At 40.5% G+C, this 26,313-nt stretch overlaps 1 protein-coding gene across 3 annotated transcripts in view; it reads left to right on the top strand.

The window, feature by feature from the left end:
- LOC114660582 (membrane-associated guanylate kinase, WW and PDZ domain-containing protein 3-like) overlaps window positions 1-26,313 on the top strand; it is a 184,878-nt gene that overhangs the window by 138,155 nt on the left and 20,410 nt on the right. For all 3 annotated transcript variants that reach the window (XM_028813356.2, XM_051933584.1, XM_051933585.1), the window contains 3 exons: window positions 18,371-18,571; window positions 18,764-18,840; window positions 25,875-26,018. In XM_028813356.2, the coding sequence (XP_028669189.1) occupies window positions 18,371-18,571; window positions 18,764-18,840; window positions 25,875-26,018 (422 nt within the window). The remainder of the gene's footprint in view (window positions 1-18,370; window positions 18,572-18,763; window positions 18,841-25,874; window positions 26,019-26,313) is intronic.

The following is a 26,313-nucleotide window of genomic DNA, read 5'->3' as shown; positions in this document are numbered from 1 at the left end:
GAGACAGATGGCACACTAGACTAGGATTATGTTTTCAGCGTCTCCTCACTCATTTTTTCTATTCTCTTCATCTCATCAGATTCTAAAACGGACTTGTGTTTGGTGTCCATTTTTTGTAACACATGCCACACATGAGTGCGATTCTGTTTTCCAAGTCTTCTGCCCATCCATGTAGATCTGAACATTTAATGTATTAACACTCATCAAACACTAGGACTAGTCATTAACTGCCCTCCTGCCATCTAGATCCTCTCTCTTTCTCACGCCCTGATCTGTATTGCTAATTTTTTGCCATCTGCTCCCTTACAGTTGCACCTTCTTTCTGGTTGTTTTCCTTTCTCTCTGCCTCACTAAATACTCGGCTGTGTTTTTTTAATCAACTCCACTTTGCCTCGTGTACCTGTTATTCCTTCGTTCCTCACTCTCTGCTTGTGCCCGCTCTCTCTCTCTCTCTCCCTCTCTCGCTCTTTCTCTCTCTCTCTCTCTCTCTCTCTCTCTCTCTCCCTCTCCCTCTCTCTCTCTCTCTCTCTCTCTCTCCCCACTTCAGTAAATCACCCGCTGCAGAAATTCTGTCGCACGCAGATTAAGCCAGGCAGGCACACTGGTAGGCACGCTGGCAGGCAGACGGGCAGACGTGTTGTGAGGAGTCACTGTGAACTTCCCAATCCTCTCTGAAGTTGGACCATGCTGGAGAGATGGCAATCAGCCCTGCAGACCCTTAAGGATTACAAACGTAATGCATGCTACAGCTGCTTTCCTACTCTTTCCTTCTTCCTTTTCCTAAACTTGTAACTATTCAGTCCGATTGCTCACCTGTATTTTTGTGCTGCAGTGTGATGCTAAAAAACTTCTTTACTTTTGTGTCCTCTCTGTGCTGACGGTAGCTTCTTTGCATTCTGCTCTGTGATCTGATCTGCCAGGTAAGGGGTCAACTTGTTGTTGTCTTTGCTGAATTCAGAGTAGTGAAATAAGTGAGAGACGCTGTTCCTTGTGGTCAGCTTTGACCTGCTCTGCTGTGTGTTGGCCCCATTGTCTAGCCACCACTACTTCTTCTCTTCACTTGGTTAAGTTTTGTAAATGCTGGGTTTTCATTCTTTGGTGTCCTTGTACAGAGGTGGCCTCATCTGGTTTGGGGCAGTTGTTCATTTCTTAGCACATGATGGCTAAGCTTGACTTACAGTGAATGAGTGAATGCCTGTGTGTAATATAACTAGAAAACATCAGACAGGGAACACAGAACATCATGAAAGCTGGTAAATCAAGGTGTGTAGTGATGATATAGAACTGCTACCACTGGCATTGTGTTTCATGGATATGATACTTTACCAGGACTAATAGAAATACACTTAGAAAGTCTCAGACCTTCTCTTTACTTGTTGTACATGTTCAAGGCCAGCTGCATCGATACAGCTTTACTACAGGAGTTTCTTTTTGTATTTTTGCATTATTCTACTCTAACCAGGCCATACAGTATATCCAAATGGAACAAGTCAGTGTTCTGCAGTGTAAAGTGCCTGGTTCCTTCTGCTAACGTACATGTTTCTCGTCTGTCTCTTGCGTCAGTCTCAAAGCTTGGACACGATGGGCACAGCCTTGGACTGGCTGCCGCTGCTTCTCTCTAACTAGGTCAAAGAGACAAGCTAACAAAAGCCGCTCTGTGGTTTGGCGGGAGGCAGGTATTGATCTGAGTGTAGCGACAGGGTGCTGAGATAAAGAGGGGTTGTTTCACTCCAGCTCCAGTTTGCCTGCTCCTCTTTAAAAAAAATGAAAAAAATTCTAATTTCTCTAAATGGCACCTGCCTCACTGACAAGAGTGCTATTGATGACACAAATGATTGCATTGTGGGGAATGAATTTGAGGAGAAAAAGAGAAGGGCAGAGATAGATACGTACATACAATGGTATGGTACAATATAGAATGCTTATTTTATAAGCCTGATTCAGTGCATGTCTTGATTATGATTGCCTGTGGGCTATATAAGTTGTTGGCATACAAAGCAGCATGTAGATAGATAGATAGATAGATAGATAGATAGATAGATAGATAGATAGATAGATAGATAGATAGATAGATAGATAGATAGATAGATAGATAGATAGATAGATAGAATTTTATTTTGTCCCCAAGGGGAAATTTGGCTTTTTACAGAAGCTGTTATAAGAATTCTTTTCCTCCTTCCTTCATTCTCACAGGCTCCGTGTTTTTAGATGAGTGGTGCTACAGACAATCTAGCATAGCCAAACTCCAAACCGTGCAGATATTAATTGTCAGCATAATGTAAAAGTCTTTTCCAAGTGTGAATAATAAATGAAGTGAGCGCCCGGCAGAAAAGTGGCTTGCTATTCACTGCATTTCATAGCCCTGAGGGTAATTCTCACTGACAACAAATAAAAAATCTGAAAGAATTACCAGCAACTTTGGAGCTCCTGCTTTCCATGGTGTGCGAATTCCTTCCTGTTCCTCCCCAGCCTGTTATTTGTCACATGCTAAATGTTTAGATCGCCATGAGCCTCATCTGGAGAGTTGGAGAGTCAGCATTCATTTTTTGAATTAGTGTTGCTTTCATTAGTTTTTATAATTATAAAATCTTGATCTTACCCTCTAATGGACACTTAAGTGTGCTTTTGTTAAACTGGTTGTTTACGCGTTGCTGTGGATGACGACAATTACTTTTGCATGTGTGTGTTGACATTTTATTTGTAGGAGTTTCTCCCAACTAGATTTGATGCAAAAAATTATGCCATCCTACTCAGCAAACATCGAATATTGTAACCTGTGCCTGTGTACTTGACAACGCTTGGATGATTCTCATTGACTCCCACTTTTTATTTTTTGAACTGTGCAACAGGTGATTCTGAAAATGGCATTTTAACTGATGCTTTTTTATAGCTCTGACTTTTGATGGAGGTTCTGCTGTGAAGGGCACAGTCTTTCATTTACAATGATCCCTGCACACACATACATATAAAATCCTAATGTATACATTTCTGCCACTTTCATACCACATTACAGGCAGACTGACAACTGAGAACTGCTTCTGTGTGTGTCCTTTAATGGACTGCCAGCCCATCTAGCGTTGAGCCCCACTTCAAGTCCATTGCTGCTCGGAGAAACTTCGGCCCCCACTTCCATTAAAGGATAAAGTAGGATCAGAAAGTGGGTAAATTACTTGTCTAACACTTCAGAAACTCCACATTTTGCTTTTCAGCTATCTGCACGAGTAGAGGAGAAGTTGACTAAATGCACATACATAAAAGGAATTTCAAAATAAAGTGACCAAGAATTATTTTGTTTTTGCTCTGGTTCCAGGCTTCAGAGAGACTGCGTGCTGTTGCTGTGTATGCTTGGCATTCCTCCCACATTCCAATGCTGTCAGGTTATTTGCTAACACTCCATGTTCCTGGCGTGGGTGTGAGAATGTGTGCACCCTGTGTTGAGTGAAAATAAGCCCTTGGCTCCCCCATGAATGTAAAGGTGGGTGGATTAGAGTTAATACTAAAGTGTGGATTCCCAAGCAGATAGATAGATAGATAGATAGATAGATAGATAGATAGATAGATAGATAGATAGATAGATAGATAGATAGATAGATAGATAGATAGATAGATAGATAGATAGATAGATAGATAGATAGATAGATAGATAGATACTTTATTAATCCCAATGGGAAATTCACATTCTCCAGCAGCAGCATACTGATACAATAAATAATATTAAATTAAAGATTGATAATAATGCAGGTAAAAAACAGACAATAACTTTGTATAATGTTAAATGTTAACGTTTACCCCCCCGGGTGGAATTGAACAGTCGCATAGTTTGGGGGAGGAACGATCTCCTCAATCTGTCAGTGGAGCAGGACAGTGACAGCAGTCTGTCGCTGAAGCTGCTCTTCTGTTTGGAGATGACACTGTTTAGTGGATGCAGTGGATTCTCCATAATTGATAGGAGCCTGCTCAGCGCCCTTCGCTCTGCCACAGATGTTAAACTGTCCAGCTCCATGCCAACAATAGAGCCTGCCTTCCTCACCAGTTTGTCCAGGCGTGAGGCGTCTTTCTTCTTAATGCTGCCTCCCCAGCACACCACCGCTTAGAAGAGGGCGCTCGCCACAACTGTCTGATAGAACATCTGCAGCATCTTATTGCAGATGTTGAAGGACGCCAGCCTTCAAAGGAAGTATAGTCGGCTCTGTCCTTTCTTGCACAGAGCATCAGTATTGGCAGTTCAGTCTAATTTATCATCCAGCTGCACTCCCAGATATTTATAGGTCTGCACCATCTGCACACAGTCACCTTTGATGATCACGGGGTCCATGAGGGGTCTGGGCCTCCTAAAATCCACCACCAGCTCCTTGGTTTTGCTGGTGTTCAGTTGTAGGTGGTTTGAGTTGCACCATTTAACAAAGTCATGAATGCTTGACTGTAGTCCTGTAATAAATTAAAATTTCACAAAGAGGTACAAAGCCTGTCCTCCGTTAATGACTACAGTAATGGTGGTCTGAATAGAACATCCCAAAAATATTTAAAGCAGCATAGTATATGCCATTCCTAAATAGGTCACACCATTTGCCTCTTCTTTTGTCTGTACTAAAGACAACAGAGTTGTGCATTTGTTCACACTTCAGTCTGAGGGTCTTGGGTTTGAAATTCAGCCGGTTGCTGCCTGTATGAATCTTGCACATTCTTGTACTCTCTATGTGTGTTTTCTTTGAGTTTCCAATAGTTAAAGGCTTGTGGACATCTGGTGATAGGTGATAGGTGAGTGTAGATAGTGTATGTGCCCTGCAATGGACAGCTTTGGTGTCTTTGGACTACCCTGACAGGACTGACCATGCGATTAACTGGTGTCCTTGAAGTGCTGCTTACATTGCCTCTGGCTGTCCTGTTCAAAAGTGACCTCTAGAAATGGAAGAATGTGCTCAGTTGCTATTCCTTTGTCATTTGGGCCACAGTAAGAAGAGAGAGAGGAGGTTAGGAGCACATCCTGATACAGCGCATTGCCGCACCAATCACCAATGACGAACCAACTCAGGATCCCAGATTGGGACCCGAGTGTAGCCAGCACCACACTAGTTCAGATGGAATGGAACCAGTGTGAGGTTTTTTACAGTTTTTCCCTATAGTTTGGAGGGCCTACATGTAGAGCTGGATGCAGATTAACGTCATACCCAGGACGGAGCAATTGCAGGTTAAGGGCAGTGCTACAAGGGCCCAATGGAATAGAGTCACTTTTGGCATTTACGGGAATCGAACTGACAACCTTCTGTTTACCAGTGTAAATTCTTAGCCTCAGAGCCACCACTCCGCCCCACAGTAAGAAGGATACAATGAATAAATTGGAGTAAAATCTGCTAGCAATGGAATGGGAAATGGACACTCAAATGTTGGTGGGGGTATTGTTCCCATTTCCCTCATTTTATTCCCTTCTGTTGAACTTTTCTTTCATGATGTTAGCTTCAGAAGTGTATGTGTGGCCTACAGCTGTGCTGAACTAGAGTCCCATCCAGGACTGATTCATGCCTTGTGTCTACAGCAGATGAAAGAACCAGCAGCCTAATGCAGCGTAGAAATACAGGAAGTGGATTAGAAAACAGAAGGTTGTTTGTTGGTCTCCTGCAATGGACTGGAATCCCCTTTCCCTTGTGACTTGTATCCATGACTGCTGGCATTACCTCTGTTCCCCTGTGAATCTGATTAAGAGAAGGCAGGCGTAGAAGGAGGACAGACAGATGATTTGTAAAGTATTTGTTGGTGTTGAGAGAGCTGAGCCTAATGTGCCAGACTTGACCTGCAGACTCAGAATAATATGGCAGAAATGACTAAGGAATTTATTCTATTGGAACCAGATGAAAAAGTAATAATTAGGCCTCTTATCTTAAGCAATGGGGAATTTTAAGAGATGGAAAAATAGCATAACAAGCCCCTAACTGCTCTGTGGAGGCTGTTTGTAGTCGGGATGTATGGTCTGCTCCTCTACAGCAACACCATTGCTCTCTCATTGCTACAGAATTGAAGAACATTGCGACATCTCTACATTTCAGCACATCATGAATGAAGCTTACCCATAGTAACTTCCTGTGGGAGGTGTTACTTGGCTGTGATTACATCCATGATCCTCTGTTGTTTTGCTAGCTGTCCACATTCAGTGCTCTAGATAGTCATAACAGGAGTCTATGTACTGGACTCTTACTCATCTCTTTTCATTAGGACAAGTTTCTCAACCTTTTTGGTGTTGCAACCCATTTTTTCACATGTAGGTGTCTTTACGAACCATTGGGGTTGTACCCATCAGTGAATCAAAAATGATTGTCACAGTGTCTCCCTTGGTGAAATGAAGACGATCACCAGAGCAGGAAAGGAGGATTCCCTTTGGTGAACTGAAGATGATCGTCAGAGTGGGTGAGACAGTGTGTTAGAGCTGGGAGAAGAAATACATTGAATGGCAATGCTGATCGTTTAGGCAACCCACCACAACCCACTATCATTATGGGTCACCACCCAGTGCTTGAGGAACACTGCATTAGGTTTGAAATTCCCATTCTTGAGATATCCATTCCTACATTGGGGGCAAGCAGCTATGATGCCATACTTGTACTGTGAACAATTCTCAATCCACATAAAGTCACTGATGTAAACCACAGTTATGAAACGCAAATGGTCAAAGTTACTCGTACTATCAAGCTATTATCAATTCACTGATTTAACATACCTGGTAGTTAGGAGCATCAAGTTCCAGAGCTCTTTGTCAAGGACACTATGGATGACAGTGAAGGTAAAGAGTGAAGATGCCCAGTTAGCCACGTCGCTTCAGACAGTTTCCAAAGTATTTCCCTCAGTATGGCGTTTGTTGTTTTGCAGAGAAAGCCTCAGGTACGAGGAAGGAACCAATCCCAGATGGGAAGCTAATCCAGTGGGTAGTCCAATCATGGCTACACCCACACTCATATTTTAGAATCACTAGCTAACCTCACACACACATCATTGGGATATGGGAGGAAAACATCAGTTCAGATGCCATATAAAATAAAACTCTAGCATCTGAATATTTGAAATATGGCAGCAATTAACTATTTATTCTAAAGTTTTAGAAAATCTGGTGTGAAAAGCCAGCAATAGGGAAAGCGAACAATCGCTTCAATTTTTAATGAGCATCAATTTATGAGCACAATTCATCCATCCCAATGCGGCTGAGTGCATTTTTAATATCCTCACTCTTGTTCACAGGAGATCAGTAAAAGCCATATATCTGAGAGCACAAATTATTACGTTTTTCCAAAGAGAAGTTATTTTGGTTTGAAACAGACTGATGGTACAGTAAAAACGGACCTAAGGCTACATTACAACATTGCTGTCGATTACTTATACTGTAGGCTACTCCTGTGTGAGATTTTTGAGAGGACATTGAATATCAAGAAAAGGTTTGCAATGAAAGAAGAGAGTAGATTGGTCTGCTTGGGTCAGTTCTCTGGGAAAAGAAACATTTTATGACAACAATCCAGTCAAGCATGCCATCAATGAGGCTGAACCAGAACACCTCAAGATTCTTTGAGAGTGAGGCGGATGAAGACAAAGGGGACACAAGTGGAAGTATCCTCTGTGTTCATACAGCTTTGTTACAGATAGAATATACAGATTTGTTTGTATTGTAAGTATTGCATGTAATGAAGATTCCTGTTAAAATTATTTTAGCAGAGAGTAGAGTTATGGAATTATACAATAGCCATAAGGACTGGTGAGTCAAGATATGGATGTAAAGGACTAGATGCCTCCTCCCGATGACCTGCTCGTGTTTCGTATTAAGTCACATCGATTTTAGCTTCATGTTTTCACTGTTCTTTTCCTTTTAATTCTGCTGTTCAATGATTTCTTTTTCTGTTTGTCACACATTATAAGCCAGTAGTTCCCATGTGCTTATGAGGCCGCTTGTAGTCACCATTCATTTCTTTCACCTAATCTTCGGTTTGGTGTTGTTAGCCCCCATCTGGCTAACTCAAAGCCACAGTAGTGCTTCACATCTTCAGGGACCTGTGCTTAATTTCCAGATGCTGTCTGAGGTTTGCCACTCACCTTGCACCAATATGGATGTGGTCTGTACTCTTTGGTTTATATCCATGTTCCAAAGTTGTGTATATGTTAGTTTGACCTATGACTCTGTATTGGCCTGGCATAAATGAGTGTCATTGCTTGCGTGACGGGTCCTACCACGGACTGACACATTCTGCAGAGTTGCTCTCTACTTTGTAGTTATTTAATGCTTTAATGTATAGGATATGGTTTCCTATGACGCTGTAATGGAAAAAATGATCTGGTGATTCTCAGAGTGCTACATCAGTGGTTCTCAAACTGTGGGGCGATCCCCCCTAGGGGGGCGCGAAGATGTGAAAAAAAGAAAACAAGAATCGAAAATATGAAAAATACATCTATTGAAACCAAAACAAATTAACTTAAACTACATTCTGATACTAGAAAAATAAATATAGAGTTAAATAAATGTCGATAAAAGTTAAGTAGGTATAAGAAAATATGCATCTATGATATATCATTAATTAAAAAAGAACAAATTGGTATTAGTGGGCTCCTTTCAAAAAAAGTTAGGGGTGCGCGATTAAACTGTTATGAAAACTCGGGTTGCAAATACTTAAAGGTTAAGAAACGCTGTTCTACATAATGATTAGTGCTGGATTACTGGCACAATGTTGATTTGATTTTGAATTATTTGAATTCCTTCTGCCACCATTTTTTCATGTTGTGATCCTTGCAACCATTTATTTTAGTTTGTTTTGAGTCTCTTTTCTGTCATATTTCTCTCTCACCCCATAATCCTCTTTTAAAATGAGTGTATTTACATACACTTACAAAGTTGGATTAGAGCGAATAAGCTGGTTAAGGCAGAAACGTGTTTTCTTAAAAATCTGCATTTACATGTGCAAGTAATCTTCTGGAGTTCTCCTCTGTCAAAACGCTCTGACATCGTTAAACTGCACAAAAAAATGAAATAAATGTCATCATCGACCACCATGAATCTGAAAATAAACGTGACACTTGTGGTCATTTTCTTGTGTTCTATAAATAAGTTTAGTCAAACTGATGCTTTATTTATAGGTTTATTTCACCGGATTGCACACGGCTCTTGTCTGCTTGGCTGTGTGATTAAGCCCTTGCAAAGGACCCGCTATGTGTACTTCCTGATTTACATGCAGTGATGTCGGAATAATAATAACTGCAATAAGATAAGTATTGCGTTAGGTTACTCTTTACTTTAAAAAGTATTTGGACTACGTAACATGCATTACTTCAAACATGTTACTCTACTGCTCTCGAGGCTGTGTTGCTGAGTTTAGCACCGTACATTCAGCTCATCAACAAATATTTATCAATTTACAAAATATTGAAACAAATTATTTCAGTCAGGAGAAGGAATAATGCAATCTCCTGAGCATATGCCTCCAGAAATGTAATTTGTGGACGCTTTTACCTATTCCCACTGAAAGTGCATGTGAACCAAGGATGACAGAGTGCAACGAACATGAGCAGAGTACGAAATCCTTAACACTGTTAACAGTAACCCAGTTAAGGGTTTACATGGCCTCATAACATTTAACAAGTCTGTTAAACAGTTTTTTTAGAGGCCAATAACCTGGTTTCTCTAAATGGAGTAAAATTTTACATTGCAATTTAGAAATCCTCCTTCTGTGAATAATCGGATTATTGAGGCATACAGAAACATGCATATTGTAAACTCTGCCTTCCCTTGTTTCAGATTATAATCTCTAGAGCGTCTTGTTTTTACAGTATTATCCCTCCAATTACCTTTATTTCTGACCAGTAACGGCGGACTGCACGGTAACGTGCAGTGGATACACTTGACTTGTAGTTTTCACACACTTTCTCTGTACGTTTAGAATTTGTTTGCTCAGGTTGATGCGCTCAATGCTTCGTGAGCAGTTCTTGTTTTCTCCACTCTAGCAGCCCACTTCTTCTCTTCTTCCGTCAGCATCTTTTTGCGTTAAAACTGATCAAATCAGCTTTTGTGTTGCAATTACTTAGTATCCATCCATCCATCCATTTTCCAACCCGCTGAATCCGAACACAGGGTCACGGAGGTCTGCTGGAGCCAATCCAAGCCAACACAGGGCACAAGGCAGGAACCAATCCCAGGCAGGGTGCCAACCCACCGCAGGACACACACAAACACACCCACACACCAAGCACACACTAGGGCCAATTTAGAATCGCCAATCCACCTAACCTGCATGTCTTTGGACTGTGGGAGGAAACCGGAGCGCCCGGAGAAAACCCACGCAGACACGGGGAGAACATGCAAACTCCACACAGGGAGGACCCGGGAAGCGAACCCAGGTTCCCAGATCTCCTAACTGCGAGGCAGCAGCGCTACCCACTGCGCCACCGTGCCGCCCAATTACTTAGTACGTTTTCTTAATTTTTCACATAAGCTGGCACTTAAGTGTTCAATCTGCTTCAAGAATGATTTAAAATATGAAGAGGTTGGGGAAGTGATAGTGAAGATGGTAGGGATGAGAACGGCACCCTGCTGGCCGCTGCCGAGGTTGATTCTACAATAAAATAAAATAAAAATAAAAAGAGTAATAAAAATCATCACCTGGAAAGCGGGCAGTAGAGGTCACATAGTATATATGTACCAAATTTCAGGTCAATAGGTCAAACGGTTTGCAAGCTGCAGGTGATTTAAAATCCTGGACAGACAAATGAACAGCCACAGTAGCGTATTATATAAGAAGATTATTATCCCTCTGCTGAACTTTGTTGGACTCTGTTTCATCCTCTTTACAGTACTTCTCATGATCATCCTTCTATAATCTACACCAGAAGGTAATTCCGCCTCCATTTCAGAGTTTAACCATTATGATGAGGTTTTTGCTATTTGTTATTTTGTATCTCTCACTCAACCCCCACAAAACTAAAGAGTTGGTCATTGACTTCAGAAGGCACATAGCAAAGCCAGGCCCACTCTACATCAGTGGGGACCTGCTGGAGAGGGTCGCCTCTTTTTAGTTCCTAGGAACTTACATTTCTGAGGACCTGTCCACTCTGGCGATGGTCAGAAAGTCCCAGCAGCGACTGCATTTCCTGGGACTTCTCCGGAAAGTGGTAATGAAGGAGAAGCTGCTGTTGACCTTCTACTGCTCAACCACTGACAGTGTTTTTGCACACTGTATTTCTACATGGTATGCTGGCTGTACAGCAGCAGACAGGAAAGCTCTGCACAGGGTAATATCCATGCCAGAGAAAATCTTTGCCTGCTCTCTGCCCTCCCTGGAAGATATCTCCAGTGCCTCTGCAGAGCCAGAAAAATCATTAAAGACACTTCCCATCCTGGCCACTCACTGTTCACACTACTGCCCTCCAGCAGGCGATACACGAGCATTAAAGATTATCCTTGGGCCATCAGAATTTAAAATCTTAAAAACACATTGAGCTGTTATAATATTTATTTCAAAATATGTATTTCTAGTATGTGTGTTGATTACTTCAGGTTTTTTTGTGTGTTTTTATATAATTTGTTTGTCATTTATTGCATTGTTTACAGGTGTAGCTTTTACAGTTTCATTGTACTTGTACAATGACAATAAAGGCTTTCTATTCTGTTCTATCCTGTCATTCGCCTCAAATTTCATTATGATTTTCCCTCATTTACTTCTTTTAAAAATCATCTTTATGACTATCATGTTATCCACTAGTTCACACAGACTTCTCTGTCTGTGTGTGTTTTGTGTTTTTTTTTAAGTCTTGTTTTTTCATTGTTTGCACTGTCCAATTCCATAGTTATTACTTATGATCGTCAGACATTATTACACATCACATGATTCAGATTTTAGGGTGTCAAATACTGACCTGCCATCATAAGTTATCCATGGCCAATGCAAATCACCATGGCACATGTAGATTAAAAAAAACTGGGAAACAGGGAAGAAAGGGAGACATCTGAATACGGACCACACACTACAACAACTGTCTTACACTGCCTCCTATTTTTCTGGCTGACATAAGTGGCTGGAGTTCAACCAACTGTGCAGCACAGGGAGAAAACGAGAAAATGAGAAACTGGGAGAAAAGTGACGTGAGTGGTCCACACTGCATCCTCAATGCACTTCTTTGTTCATGTGATCCTTCTAACCACTGGGCCATATCTGACCACCCTAATATAAACGTTTGAGCTGCGAAGCAGATAATAGGAAGTGAGAGGCACAGATGAGAGATAAATGGAGAACATGTCTGCAAAGACAGCAAGGGGGAGCTGAAAAAAGTAAAGTAAAATAGCAGTCTGATAAGAGGAAGTACATTTATTTGGACTTTCCTCGGGGTTGGTGGCAGGATTGACACTCAAGCCACTGTAAAAAAAAAAAAAAAACTCACATTGTTCCAGTGCGGTGCTGAGGTGTCACCCGTTGCACAGCTGCATTCAGGTCCCAATCCGAGTGGTACATCATGTGGTGGGGGCAGCAGTGCGCTGTAATCAGAGCGTGCTCCCCACCTCCTCCTCCTCCTCCACCTTAGAGCAACGAACTGCAGTGGTACATATCAGAGTGTAGAGGTGGTCAGGTCAGCAGCCTGTTTACCGTGACTACTGACAACGGCGCACAAGCTAACTCCGTTTATGAGAGCACTCAAGTCCAAAGAAATTTGAAATGATTTGTTAAGCAGGGTAAGTTGAAAGTTTCAGGAATACGGTACAAATGTCCAGCGTTCAACAAGGTGACATCATATTTAAAAGACTTCTCTTTGATTTGATTTTTCTGTAATTTAATGTAAGCAATAATCCAAACTGTTTTATGCTTTATCTCATAACGGCTGCCAACTTTCAAACATGTGTTGAGTGGGGTTAACATTAGCTAGCAGGCAGTGCACAGATGTTAAACTTTGTCTGTTTGTTATACCCTGTGCACTATGGAGGGGCATCCTGCACCCCAAAACCCAAACGCAACTGACCAAGCCTCCAGTTCAAATCCAAATGACTTTTTTACAGAGGTACTGGACCTTTTTTACACAGGTCAAATGTGCTCCAAAAAACGCTGAATTCAAGTACATAAACTCAGCAATGGCTGATTGCTTCCTTTCTCTTTCTTCTCGTTCTTATTTCTCCTCCTACTGCTCCTCTGCTCCTGACTTCAACTCACACAGCTGAGACAGAGAGGATTTTTCAAGCGGGACTCAGGAGTACTTCTGGCACCACAGTACTGTATTTGAGATGCACTTCAGGGTCATTTGGAACATCCATATGACAGAAGAGTGTCCTTCTGGCAACCAAGGGCACTAACAGGGCTGCCCATCAGCATTCCAGCTCCCATGCAGCCTTGCAGGTGTCCAAACAGGCACACAGCTAGGAGTATACATCCTGCCTAGTGTACCAGGGCAGAACTCATGGCCCTTGGAGGCAGCCTCCCACCATCCATCCACCCATCCACTACATTGACCTCCTAGTATTTTTTTCCTTACTTGGCTCTTCTGCCCAACATAGATAGATAGATAGATAGATAGATAGATAGATAGATAGATAGATAGATAGATAGATAGATAGATAGATAGATAGATAGATAGATAGATAGATAGATAGATAGATAGATAGATAGATAGATAGATAGATAGATAGATAGATAGATAGATAGATAGATAGATACTTTATTAGTCCCCAAGGGCAAATTCACAATGGGTGGGAAAGTTCATGCATGCTGCTTATCACAGTCCGCACAGCACAAACTACTACAGCCTTAACAGCACAGCATAAAATAGCAGCTGGGAGTCAGGCAGACAGTTAGAGGACAGTGGCGCATTTTCACAAGGAGACCCCAGTCGTGGAGAGTCAGGGGGACGGTGCAGCTGCAGGACTCGGGGGAACAGGGCAGTGTCTGCACAACATGGGATTTCATGTCAGCCTGTGTCAATGGTTTCACATTCAGTCTTTGGACCCCCTGGGGCTGCAGACTTTTTGCGCTTACCTTTAACTAATCTCATTGTTGCCTTAGCTATCATTTTTTCCTTCTCTAATTTTACATTCACACAAATGCAGTAGTGTGAGATGTACTGTACATCTGTAAGAATTGAGACACTTTGGTATTTTTGTAATATCTTTACATTCTTAACTATGTCATTTTTTTCTTAATTCACTTTTCCAGCAGAATTTGCTTTCTTAATGGTATACAAATATGGCCAGTTAACGAGAAGCAGAGCAGGACAGCAGCTATTTTAGTCAGGCCCACTTTGGTGCTTTTAGTAAGTGATGGCTTAAAAAAACAGAACAATAAAAAGATTAAAAATATAACAAAGAAAAAGTATCAATTCTTACATTTCCAACATCACACATTCTTGCTTCATTAAGTACATATTAGCATAATATCTGGACTGATACAGAAAATCAGCTCAGCAATAACAGCTTGTTTAAGAAGAAATTGGTGGGCCAGAAATCTGTGGTCATCGTGAACTGTCAGAACTGATACTGTAAACCACCCTACTACACTACTCAATGTACAAATGAGCAGGGAATATCCATGCACTTGAGGAGAGTGAAGTTTGGGTGGTTTGCTATGGATGGCTGGAGTTAGTCTGATAACGGTGGGCCTGTCTGAGCAAAGATCCAGAGCCAAATTCTGATTGTCCAGCCTGGTTGCTGCAATCAACATCAAAGCAAGACTGGCCTCACAAAGATGTCAGTAATGGTTGTGCTTTCTGTTCTTCAGAAGCATGAGTTACTACTGAGTGACTGGATGCTGCAATTCAGCTAGAAGTGTTTTCTGTCTACCATATAGACTGGACTGAAACATCTTGTAAAAGTAGAAAAGTGGATGTGTGTTTTCTGAGAAACAACTCTTGGAGCATGAAAGTAAAAACCGTCTCAAAAAACCGATCACCTGATCTGGGATATTTATTGATTATGTCCCATTCATTTTACTTTCCAAGAAAGTTCTGCAGTGTTTTTATAATACCTCCCACCACAAGCCAACACCAGCTTTGCAGTGAGTGTTATGTACAACATTCCATTCCAACCTGCTATACATGGTCACAGGGGTCTGCTGGAGCCAATCCCAGCCAGGACAAGGCACGAGGCAGGAACAAATCCCAGGCAGGGCGCCAGCCCACCACAGGGCACACACACCAAGCACACACTAGGGACAATTTAGGAACAGAGATGCACCTAACCTGCATGTCTTTGGACTGTGGGAGGAAACCCACGTAGACACTCGGAGAAAATGCAAACTTATATACAATATCATTAAGAAATACTACATTAATGTCTCAGGGGACAATTTCTTGAAGTTGGTGTCTTTGATTGTGATAACAAACTGCAATCCATGCAGCTACCTAGATGATGCAATGAGAATTTTTAAACAACATTTTTAAATATTCATCAGGCATCTGATCCAGGTGGCATTTCAGGATGTGTTTTATAAAACTGTGGCAACCATTTAGCTGGCATTTTTATTGACAACTTTAATGCCCCAATGAAAGTATCTGCAGTTCCTGCTTGTGCCAGAACAACCATAAGTGGACTGACTCAATGACTACAGACCAGTGGCACTCACTCCCATTGTGATGAAATGCTTTGATAGACTGGTACTGAGGCACATTAAATGGAACATTCTAGATAGTTTGCACCATCCCCAGTTTTTTATATTGTCACATCCAGTGAACAAATTTCATATCTCTTACACTTCATAATGTCCTGTCACACCAGGATCATAAAAACCTCTGTGCTAAAAGCCTATTGTTTATAGAGGACAGCTCAGGGTAAAATCCTAGTGATCCTCAGCACAGCCACTCCACAGGATAGTGGCTAAGTCTCCTGCTGTACTGCTTGTTCACCTCTGACCATTAGGCCAGCTCCAGTTCCATCATGAATTTACCGAAGACACTGCCATTGTAGGTCTGATTACCAATAATGATGTTTTGTCATGTAGGGTCCTATGGTGATTTTGTTTTCCACTTTATATTCTTTATTGTGAAAACTTCACCAAAATGCCTCAAATCCCATAATCTTCCAACTTTTTGAGCAGGTACACTACTTCAGTTCTACACTTCCTTCCCTTTCCTGTCCTCATTTAATCCTTTGGTAATTAGACAGAGTAAATGAACAAGCAGGAGTTAAGTTATATATTTAATTAAGCATGTGCCCAAAAATATTAAGGAAGCATATTACAATGTAAATATTGGCAAACCATACCATTACAGCCTAAAATGCAGTGCATCTTGCATGTATAGACGGCTATCGGCTTCCTTTGCTACCACATGGTCTTTGAATGAAGTATTGAAACAAGCCACATGGCCGTCTCAGTATGGCAGCTGAAATAGAGTTGTCTTCATCGTGGTCTTCTCTTCATGCCCAGATGGTGTGAGAGAGAGGTAAAGGCAAGGTGACCAACTTTATACCATTCTTACTACAAAACATGAACCAATGGGGCATTGTGGTACAAAATGGCCTCCTATTCAAAACCAATCATAAACAGTCATACTTCAGATCAAAAAAATTAATTTACCAGTCCCTTCCTAGACCAGTTACCAATGAAACTGCTCAGGTACAACTCATCCCCAAGTTATTTCGTTTAGGCAGTTTATAGCCTACCTGCACAGATTGACTTATAGTCTTGTGTAAGTCCAAACACAATAACCCTTGACAAGCTTGGCTGACACATACAGTACCTCCTGAACACTAATATTACGATTGCTTTGAATAGTATACAAATAAAGACATACGAAATATTTATTAATTTATATGTTAGATATCACTCCACCACAGATGATGAAACGGGTTACAGACACAAGATTCACCTTCTGGGTCAGTGGTGCTTGTACAATTCCTCCTCTAATATTAGTATCACCAAGGAGCTGATCATAGACTTTAGGACCTGTCACCTACTGTACATTGGAGGGGATACTGTGGAGAGGGTCAGTTATCACTGGTGGACAGAAGTGGGTAGAACATGTTGCAGCTGTAGTTAAGAAGGCTCTCCGAGGCTTTTGATGTGTGTGGACAGCCCAAATGTCTTAATCAAATTCTAAACTTAAACAGCGGAATGTTAGCAATGCTCCTCCTGAGCTCGGGACCACAAAGCACTGCAGAGGATGGTGCAGTCAATACGGGATATTACTGGCACACTCCTCTTCTCTCTTCAGGATATACAAAACAAGCACTACCTTTGAAAGACAAAAATTAAAAACCTAATCATCCTGTAAGACACTTTTCTGTTTCTTTTATTGTGACATTCAGTACAGACCACGAGCACCTGTACAGTAGCAGAGTTACTTTTACTTTTTTTAAAGTAAAGTATAAATACAGTGCACTTAAACAATGAGTATCATATTGTCACAGCACCATCAGTAATGACAGCAGAAAGAGCACCACAGGTTGCAAGAGAACCAGGCAGACTGTTATCTAAATTAGCTCCCTGCTTCTGGTGCCCTCCAGAGTAGAGGCCATATAAGCCAGGGTCTCACCTCACAGCCACAGTTAGTCTCTCACAGTGGCTGAGCAAGTGGTTGTGTTCAAACAGCAGGTTGAATTTTTTATGAGGAAGACTTATTTTCCATCTGACCCCCCCAGCACTGTAAATGTCCTTCGCCACAATACGTTTGCTTTGTTTGCCAAAGTAAGTGTACTCTGGGTAATATAGTTGCTGTGAATGAGCATAACGGTAAATGGTGATATTACTGAGCTGTTAGTGAAGGGAAAATGTCTGTTTAAAGTATGTCTTAATATCTAATATTAACCATTAAAATAATTGCATTAATATGAATAAAATATGGTTATTCAGAAAAAAATGGATGTCAATTTTGGGACTCAGGAATGCATTGAGTCGTGGTTGAGTCAAACTGACGGCCCCATTCCGGTGCTGGGTGGTTTTGGACTGTTGGTTCCCAGAAGGGGCAGGGCTTGATGGCAGAGAATCAGTAGTGCCGTCACTCGTCCTCCAGTCACAGTCCCCCTAAACGGCAGGTTGAAAATTAGCTTATGCCATCAAGAGTGCCCTCTCTTGTCCCAGGGTGGAATTGCTTACCTGACCAGAGCCTTGAAGATGTCTCCTGTTCACGTGTGCAGGGCTGTGGATTCAATTTCTACTTCTGACTTACTGTGTGATCTTGAACAAGTTACTTAATATGGCTGTGTTCCAGTTGTGAAATATATGCCATCCTATCCAGAGTTGGTTCCTGCCCGTATTCTTCCAATGCAACTCTGAATAGGATTTTGAAGATATATGTAATATATACAGATAATAACAAATACCAATAATATGACTCAGATTAATTAAAATGTATCAGTTTCCTCCTTCTTTACATGATTAATGTGATTCTTCCGTTCATTCTTTTAAGTGAAATTCCCATTCTCTTTCCTTTTTTCTAGCTGACTCTCTGTTACCTCACAAGATAAGCAAAATTCAGAAGGGAAGCCCTGCTGACCGAAGTGACCGATTAAAGGTGGGGGACCGCCTAGAAGGTGTAGATGGTCACTCTATCCTCACCATGCCTCACAGAGACATTGTGGAGCTGTTTCGGAAGGCAGGCAACTCCATTCGCTTGCGCATCATTCCCCGCAGCAGCACCAGTAAGTTTGACTTTTCTAGCTCCAGCTCAAAAGCAATGAGCTGATGACACAGTTCGTCTACTTTTAATAAGGAAGAGTTAAACATGTGCTGTCATTAACGTCATCTCATCACCCAATTTTTTAAACAGCAATGCTCTGTGGTCTTCAGATTCCCGGACTATATGTGCTATGTCAATATTGTCTTTCTAATAGATTCTTCAAGTCTGTCTGAATCCACTGATGTTGAAGGAGACTGTAGAGGCCACAGGAGTCAGAGGTCACGATCAAAGGTAAGGCGGTGGAAATCTTGGTGAGGATCTGATACAATATGCCATATACAATATTTTGCAAGAGAGTTGTAACTGAGGCATTCCACTTGGCACTACCTAACAAAAAGCAGCATTTGCATGGTTGCCAATGTAGCAGAACAGAGTCAGTTGACAGCTTGGGCAGGATATCTGGAGTACTTTCCTAAAACACACATGATTTGAGTATTGCAGCATGTGCTAAAACGTTAAACTAATCACTATGTCTGTGTGAACCATTTTGAGTGCTGCTGATTTTGTTGCTCTCTGCATAGATAGATAGATAGATAGATAGATAGATAGATAGATAGATAGATAGATAGATAGATAGATAGATAGATAGATAGATAGATAGATAGATAGATAGATAGATAGATAGATAGATAGATAGTACTTTATTTGTCCCAAGGTGGAAATTTAGATTTTTATAGAATCTCAAGAATTATTATAGCAAACAACAACTCCGTCAAATGCACAAAAAGAATTACACACAGTCACAGTCACAGTGAGGAGGATATGAAGCAACCCCAGTAGCATTTCTTTACACAGTTCTGTTGAACAATTCATTGGCTGAAAGTCCTCAGTGTTAGTGTGTCAAAGAGAGGATGTGCAGCATTGTTCATAATGGCACTCAGTTTTGTTTTAATTTTCTCCTTCGTTATGACCTCTTGGAGGGTCCAGAGTGTGTCCTATAACTGAACCTGTTCTTTTAATTAGATTGTTGATTTGGTGGGCGTGAAGTGATGTCATCAGCTCAACACACCACTGAATAGAAAATCACACTGGGCATCACAGAGTTATAGAAGATGAAGGATGTTACTGCCCACATTTAAGGATCACCATCTCTTACAATAAAAGAGCCTACTCTGCCATTTCTTAAATAGTTCCTCTATGCTACAAGATCAGTCCACCTTGTCATTGATGTGAACTCCCAAGTCACATGTAACAATGCACCATCTCCACATCCACTCCTTGAACAGATATTGAGGATCTTTGGTGTTTCTTGGTTTTGCTAACATTAGGTTACAGGCAAGTTTCTTTATACCAAACAAAGTCCTCCACTGACTCCTGTGGTCTGCCCCACCCCCCTTGTTAATACAGTACACCCCATTAGCATGGACACATCAGAGTATTTCCGCACTCGATGATGCTGTTCTTTAAATCACAGATATTTCTGACCAGCCATTTTACCTTCCCCCTTTGTTAGTTTTCATGCCTTTAAAGGAACACACCACTCAAGATTATTTTTTCATATGTTTCTTGCATCATGTGGTGCCTCATACTTTGAATTTAATTAATTTCAGTAGGCCATTTGAACTCTGAATTGTGCCAAGTCCAAATCAGTTTTCCCCATTAGAAAAAATGGAAAATGAATTAATCCGTTCCCAGACCCTGAATAATACCCATTTCTATAAACGTAAACAGGAAATACACATAATTTTAGGTAAAAATCAATCAATTAAATGCCATAAATAATACATGAAAACAATAAATGAAATATGTAAATACTGTATAATAAAATGAAAATTGCATTTACTGTACCTGTGAGGAGTGGTGATGTCCCATGTGGCCGGTGGAGAGGAAGAGGTTTACTGTTTGGAGGGGGGGGGGTCACCTTCCTTCTTCTTCTTCTTCTTTCGGCTGCTCCTGTTCGGGGTTGCCACAGTGGATCATCTTGTTCCATATCTTCCTGTTCTTTACATCTTGCTGTGTCACACAACCATCACCTGCATGTCCTCTCACCATATCCATATAGGCCTTCCTCTTTTCCTTTTTCCTGGCAGCTCTATCCTTAACATCCTTCTATAAACACGCCAAATAACTGTACTTCATGTAAATTCCTTTTCACCTCAGTCGTCGATACTACAACCTTCCTCTTAGGCTTTGTGGCTTCCACATTCTTCCTGGTTAATGGTTTATGGTTAATAGATAGGGGTTATAACCAATCACACCAAAAATAAAGTGAAAAAAGCACTGAAAACACACAAGATGCTTTCACAGCGAGAGACAACTTGGGTGCACAACAGATGGCATTTATACTCACTGCGGAAGTGCCATCTGCTGCTGCATTTTTTCACTGTGATCAAGGTTTGAACGTAGAAACATCGTTCAAACTCAGGATCGTATTTCTCTCAAATTTAGCATTCAATCTCTGGAACATTCAAAGTTAGAATCATTCAAATTATGAGGCACCATTGTACTTTGTAGAGTTGGCAGAGAGAAAAAATGTTAATTTCATGTTTTCCTGCAGAATGGAGACATGATAGAAGGCAACAATGTCCAGTGCACTCCAATGGTAAATGATGTGAATAACATTCACGGAGATACTGAAAAAAAATCTCACATTATTAATGTTGCATAATCCACATACTGTATTCGTTATTCAGTCATTATGCACAAAACATACAAAGCACATGTTTTTTTTTTTTTGCTGAAATATTGTTATATTGTTTCTTCCTGAATTATCAACATGCACATATTAAGGAAGCCTAAAGCCTCATGGGATTGACTTTTTGAACTGAAGACCCATCTGCCTTCTTATTTGTTGGTCAAGAGAGAGAAGTGAGTAACTGTAGTCTGTCAGATCAGACACCAAAGCTTCTTGACAGCTCTGAGGTCTCTTTGCATTGCCAGCAGAAGAAGCTTAAACACAATAAAATAATACCATTTCTCAATGGAAAATACCAAAAAGAAAAAAAAAGAACGGAAAAATGACCTTTAACAGGTGATCAGAGATTCATTTCTTTTCAGGCATAGTATTAAATGACAAGGTGAGAACAGAGCAGTGAACCTGAAACATCTAATGTGAGTTTTTGGAAAAGGATGGGACAGTCCGAACATATGGGGATTTGTCTAATGGCTTTTATAAAGGGATTATTTTTTAATCATTACAAAAGTATATAACTCATGTTTCATTTAGGATCCATTCCTAGGAATTGTAATGTAAAATTTTTGTGTATTTACATATATATATTGATACTAGCTGTGTAAGCCCGTGCTTAAAAAAAATTACATGTAGAGATGTCAGGTAATTGAAAGGAGCTACTCTGGGCATCTCTCTCCTAGGAGGATTTGTTTTGCCACGTGCTTGCATTGCTTGTGTATTAGCGGCGGGAGGAAAAGTAAACGGGATACCGTTTTGCCGATGTGCTCACCTTGCTTCTGTATTAGCGGCTAAGAGACTTTTTCTTCTAAGGTTTCATTCTGCCAACGAGCTGGCCTCACTTGTGTATTAGCAGCTAAGTGAGTTTCTGTTTCCTCAGAGTTGGAGCCCTTACCCCGACTCCACCTCTCAATTCCGGGCCAGACAGACAAGCACACACACTCCCACACGTAGAGGTTTATATATAAGATATTAATGGTAGATTTTGGAGTATGTTGTTAAAAATAGATGACATGATATTTGTTATTTGTTAATATCAATGACTTTATATAGTTTTCCTAAAAGTAAGAACTGCAACTACACAACATGGCACATTCAGCTGTGTTGCTCTGATGTTATTCTTTGAGTTACTACGCTAGCAAGTTAGTCAGCGACAAAGCAACAAAGCTCTCTGATGACAGAAAGCAAAATTAATTTTTTTTGTTCTGTATCTATATACTTTTTGCAAAATCATTCCTTTGAATTTTTTACTACAGGTTGGGCAACAAACTGTGTTTCTTTTTGTGTCTAATTTATTGTTTGTGTTGCTGCACTTCCTCACATTTGAAAATAATTAAAGAAGTGCCAAGAGAGTGAGAACTTTTATGATCTTTTGGAAGCTACGTAATTTGATTTTACTCTTGTTGCACTTACTTTCAACAGAATATTTTGAAAGTTATTTAATCCAATTCAGGGTCACTTGAGACCAAAGCCAAATGTGGAAATTAATCATGTAGCTTCAGTTACCTTGTGCTCTTGAGCTTCTAAATGAATAACAATAATTTTAGCTTTTTATTTTCTCTCAGCATTATTTGTTCAGTATCTTTTGCTCTCTTCCTGAAGCCCCAGCAGTGGTTTAAAATGCACAGACTGAAGGAATTGGAGTGGGTGCTTGAGAAAGAAGCCTTTGTAGCATAGGATTTTGCCACTACTCACTATGCACTTTTAAACGGGTGGTCCCCAGATGTGTACTCTCATTTCAGAATCATGTCTAGCCCCCTGAGAGTAGTCCTTCCCAGGACCTACTGATTAATGTAACCACACTCACAAACTTTTTAAACTAACATTTCAATTTATTTGAAAATCCAGTTTGAGGAATTTCATTGCACAAAAGAGATTTTTTGCAAAGCATATCACAGTGTGGTCTTCTGATCTGTCCTATTTCAAGGCAAAGATGTAGTCAAATTAGCAATGCTTGATAATACATTGTGAAAAATCAAACTAACCAGTGCAGCATATGTTGTTACTCTATTATTTACTCTAGCATCAATATGACTTGGATCTGAAAATGAATATGATATAAAAATGACAAATGCATAGTGTGTTATCACATTATTGAAATTAAAAAGGAAGAACAAATGCTGTGTATTACAATGTATTCTTTGAAAGTTGCATTCAATGCCGAACTTTCACCAAATGGTTGCATGGAGTATTTCATGATGCCTCCACTATAGCTTAGAAGAGTGTAGGACCAATCCTGCATATAAGGGCACTGTCCCAAAGCTGAAAGTACATGAAAATGTTTCTGTATTGTCCATCATATAACCTATTAAGCTGCACTGTAATGATAATTGAGGTTTCATATTTACCCACGTTGCATGATCAAAGTTGCCTGGAGTTTCGTAGTTTCCTAGTATATTCCTACTCTCAAGAAGAGCTCAGCAGTGAAGCACATTCTATGTACAAATTGTAGGGGACTGATTTGGAAAAAAGTAATTTTGTATAAAAGGTCAAAAATCATTTAAGACATTAAATATAATGCATTATCCCCACCTAAATGGGCCCAATATAATCTGCTTTAAATAAAGAGAAAAAACATGCAAAATTGGTAAAAGTAGAAAGTTTCATTGGGCCTCATAAGGTAAATTAGTTCATGGCCATCTGTAAAGAGCCTCGATTGCTTGTAGTAACACTCCTTTTGTCAGGTAAATGCTGTCTTCTTCTGTGTCTTTGGAAAGTAATATTAGAAAAATGATTACTGCTCCAAGGACGGCACGGTGGCGCAGTGGTATTGCTGCTGCCTCCCTGCTTGCATGTTCTCCCTGTGTCTGCGTGGGTTTCCTCCGGGTGCTCCGGTTTCCTCCCACAGTCCAAAGACATGCAGGTCAGGTGCACTGGAGATCCTAAATTGTCCCTAGTGTGTGCTTGGTGCTTGGTCCCTCATGTGTGCCCTGCGGTGAGCTGGCACCCTGCCCGGGGTTTGTTTCCTGCCTTGTGCCCTGTGTTGGCTGGGATTGGCTCCAGCAGACCCCCGTGACCCTGTAGTTAGGATATAGTGGGTTGGATAATGGATGGATGGATGGATTACTGCCTCTAAAACAAAGTCTTCGACTATTTTTGAGTAAATAGTCCTAACACAGTAAACATATTGTCTCATTAGACAACTGCAGTGCCTGGACAAATTCTTCAAAACTCACAGCACGTGCTGGGCCCACAAGGCAAAACAGACAGTGTTTTATGAGTACTTAGATTCATGGAAGGCAAGTGTTGTGGCATGGAGGGTTCTTAAGGAAGGCAGAGTTCGATTATTTTCACACTTTTTTTAACAAGGACCCAATTCCCATAGTATTCACTGACTGGGGGTGACCTTCGGCTACAGTGCTAAAAATAGAGAAGGTTGTGGTGCAAAAAGATCAGTGTGAAACCATTTCAGAGCTCTGGAGAGAAATATAATGCAATGCCCACTCAAGATGACTCTACGGCACTGCCTAATAGGGTGTGTCAGAAGTGAAAGCCCACCATTTGTTTCTTAAGATTCTCATTAGGGAATGTGCAGCTTGATGTGTGGATGCAAAACAGAGCTTTCAGAACTGACAATCCTCCAAGGTCCTTCACATTTTTGCTTGGTACCCCAGCATAATAACACCTGTGAATTTATATGGATAGATTTTGCAGGAAAGTCGAGAAAAAAGACATATTTAAATTTACAGAATTTTTTTTATTTTTATGGAAGATTTTCTATAGGTACTGACTCACATATGACTGGTGAGTTTTACAAATTTAGTTTGTTCTTAGGTCAAATGTGAGTTATCAAGCCAAGGTTGTTCAGCTATTGTTTTGTCATGGAAGGGTCCTAGGGTGACCCTATTCTCAATCTCGCACTCTTCATTAGATAGACCTGGACAGAGTGTCCCAGATTCTTACTATTGTCCTTATATTTACACTTAACAGCCTGTTACAAATTGTATTATTGTAGTATTCTCCCTCTACTTACCCTTTACTTCTTTTCTTCAGGAATAAGTGTATTCACCAGGCTTGTTACCAGGTTAGTCTACTGTCACACCTTAAGATTAACACACACATACATAGATATATACATACACATGGACCCTAACCACAAAAGTACTGTATTAATGACATATGCAGAGTGCGTTATTCTCTAGTGCTGTATAAATAATACATGCACACTTCGTCATTCCCTAGTACTTCAAGAGACTTAAAACTTATCATAGGCACAAACAACATACAATGCCTTAGTTATATCTCAGACCTAAATATTACCGTTGGTCTCCAAGAATATATTTACACATTCAAAGGCTCAACATCATTTGCTATAGGCCATTTATCAATCACTGATGTCTTACTTTTGATGTCCTAGTTTAACACACTGTTCACCAAATGTATCAGCAAAGTCATTTGAAGATGAATGCACACCTCCTTCACGACACAGGGCTACTTTTGAAAATGTCACAGTTGTATGAGGTTTTACTCAGATATTCAACATTTGGATTGGCACTTCTGTGGGCAGAAGTGATTTTTATACACTTAAGTTATCACATTTTCCTGAGTTTCTGGAAAGAAAATGGAGCACATAGTAGGCGTTAGCACCCACTACTAGCTGCTGTCTAAAATAAAGCTGCTATCTTTCTTGTGGCAGGATTCACGATATTACAGCGTGGACTTAGAGAGGGGTCCCACGGGGTTTGGATTCAGTCTTCGAGGTGGCAGTGAGTACAACATGGGACTTTATGTCTTGGGACTAATGGAAGGAGGACCAGCCTCACGAAGTCGTAAAATCCAGGTAAGGTTTTGTCCTCAAATTATTCCTTGGAAATAATTTCTCCTCTTGGAAATGTTATTTTAGCTTTTTTTTTTACGTCTGACCAAGTAGAAATGCAGTATATACATTGAAAAACTTTCATCTCTATTTCTGATATTATTGTTATTAACAAAGTTCAAGTTAGTGAGTGTGACTTCAATAGAATTTCAAAAAATAAGCAAAGTAAGAATTCCCTGAAAAAGTTTCAAAATGGGTAAAAGACATATAATCTGCATCAGGAGATATCAAAAATAAGTATAAAATAAAGTTATATGTG

This window comes from Erpetoichthys calabaricus, chromosome 11 (assembly GCF_900747795.2).
Source record: "Erpetoichthys calabaricus chromosome 11, fErpCal1.3, whole genome shotgun sequence".
NCBI lineage: Eukaryota > Metazoa > Chordata > Cladistia > Polypteriformes > Polypteridae > Erpetoichthys > Erpetoichthys calabaricus.
This window is presented reverse-complemented; position numbering and strand designations above follow the sequence as displayed.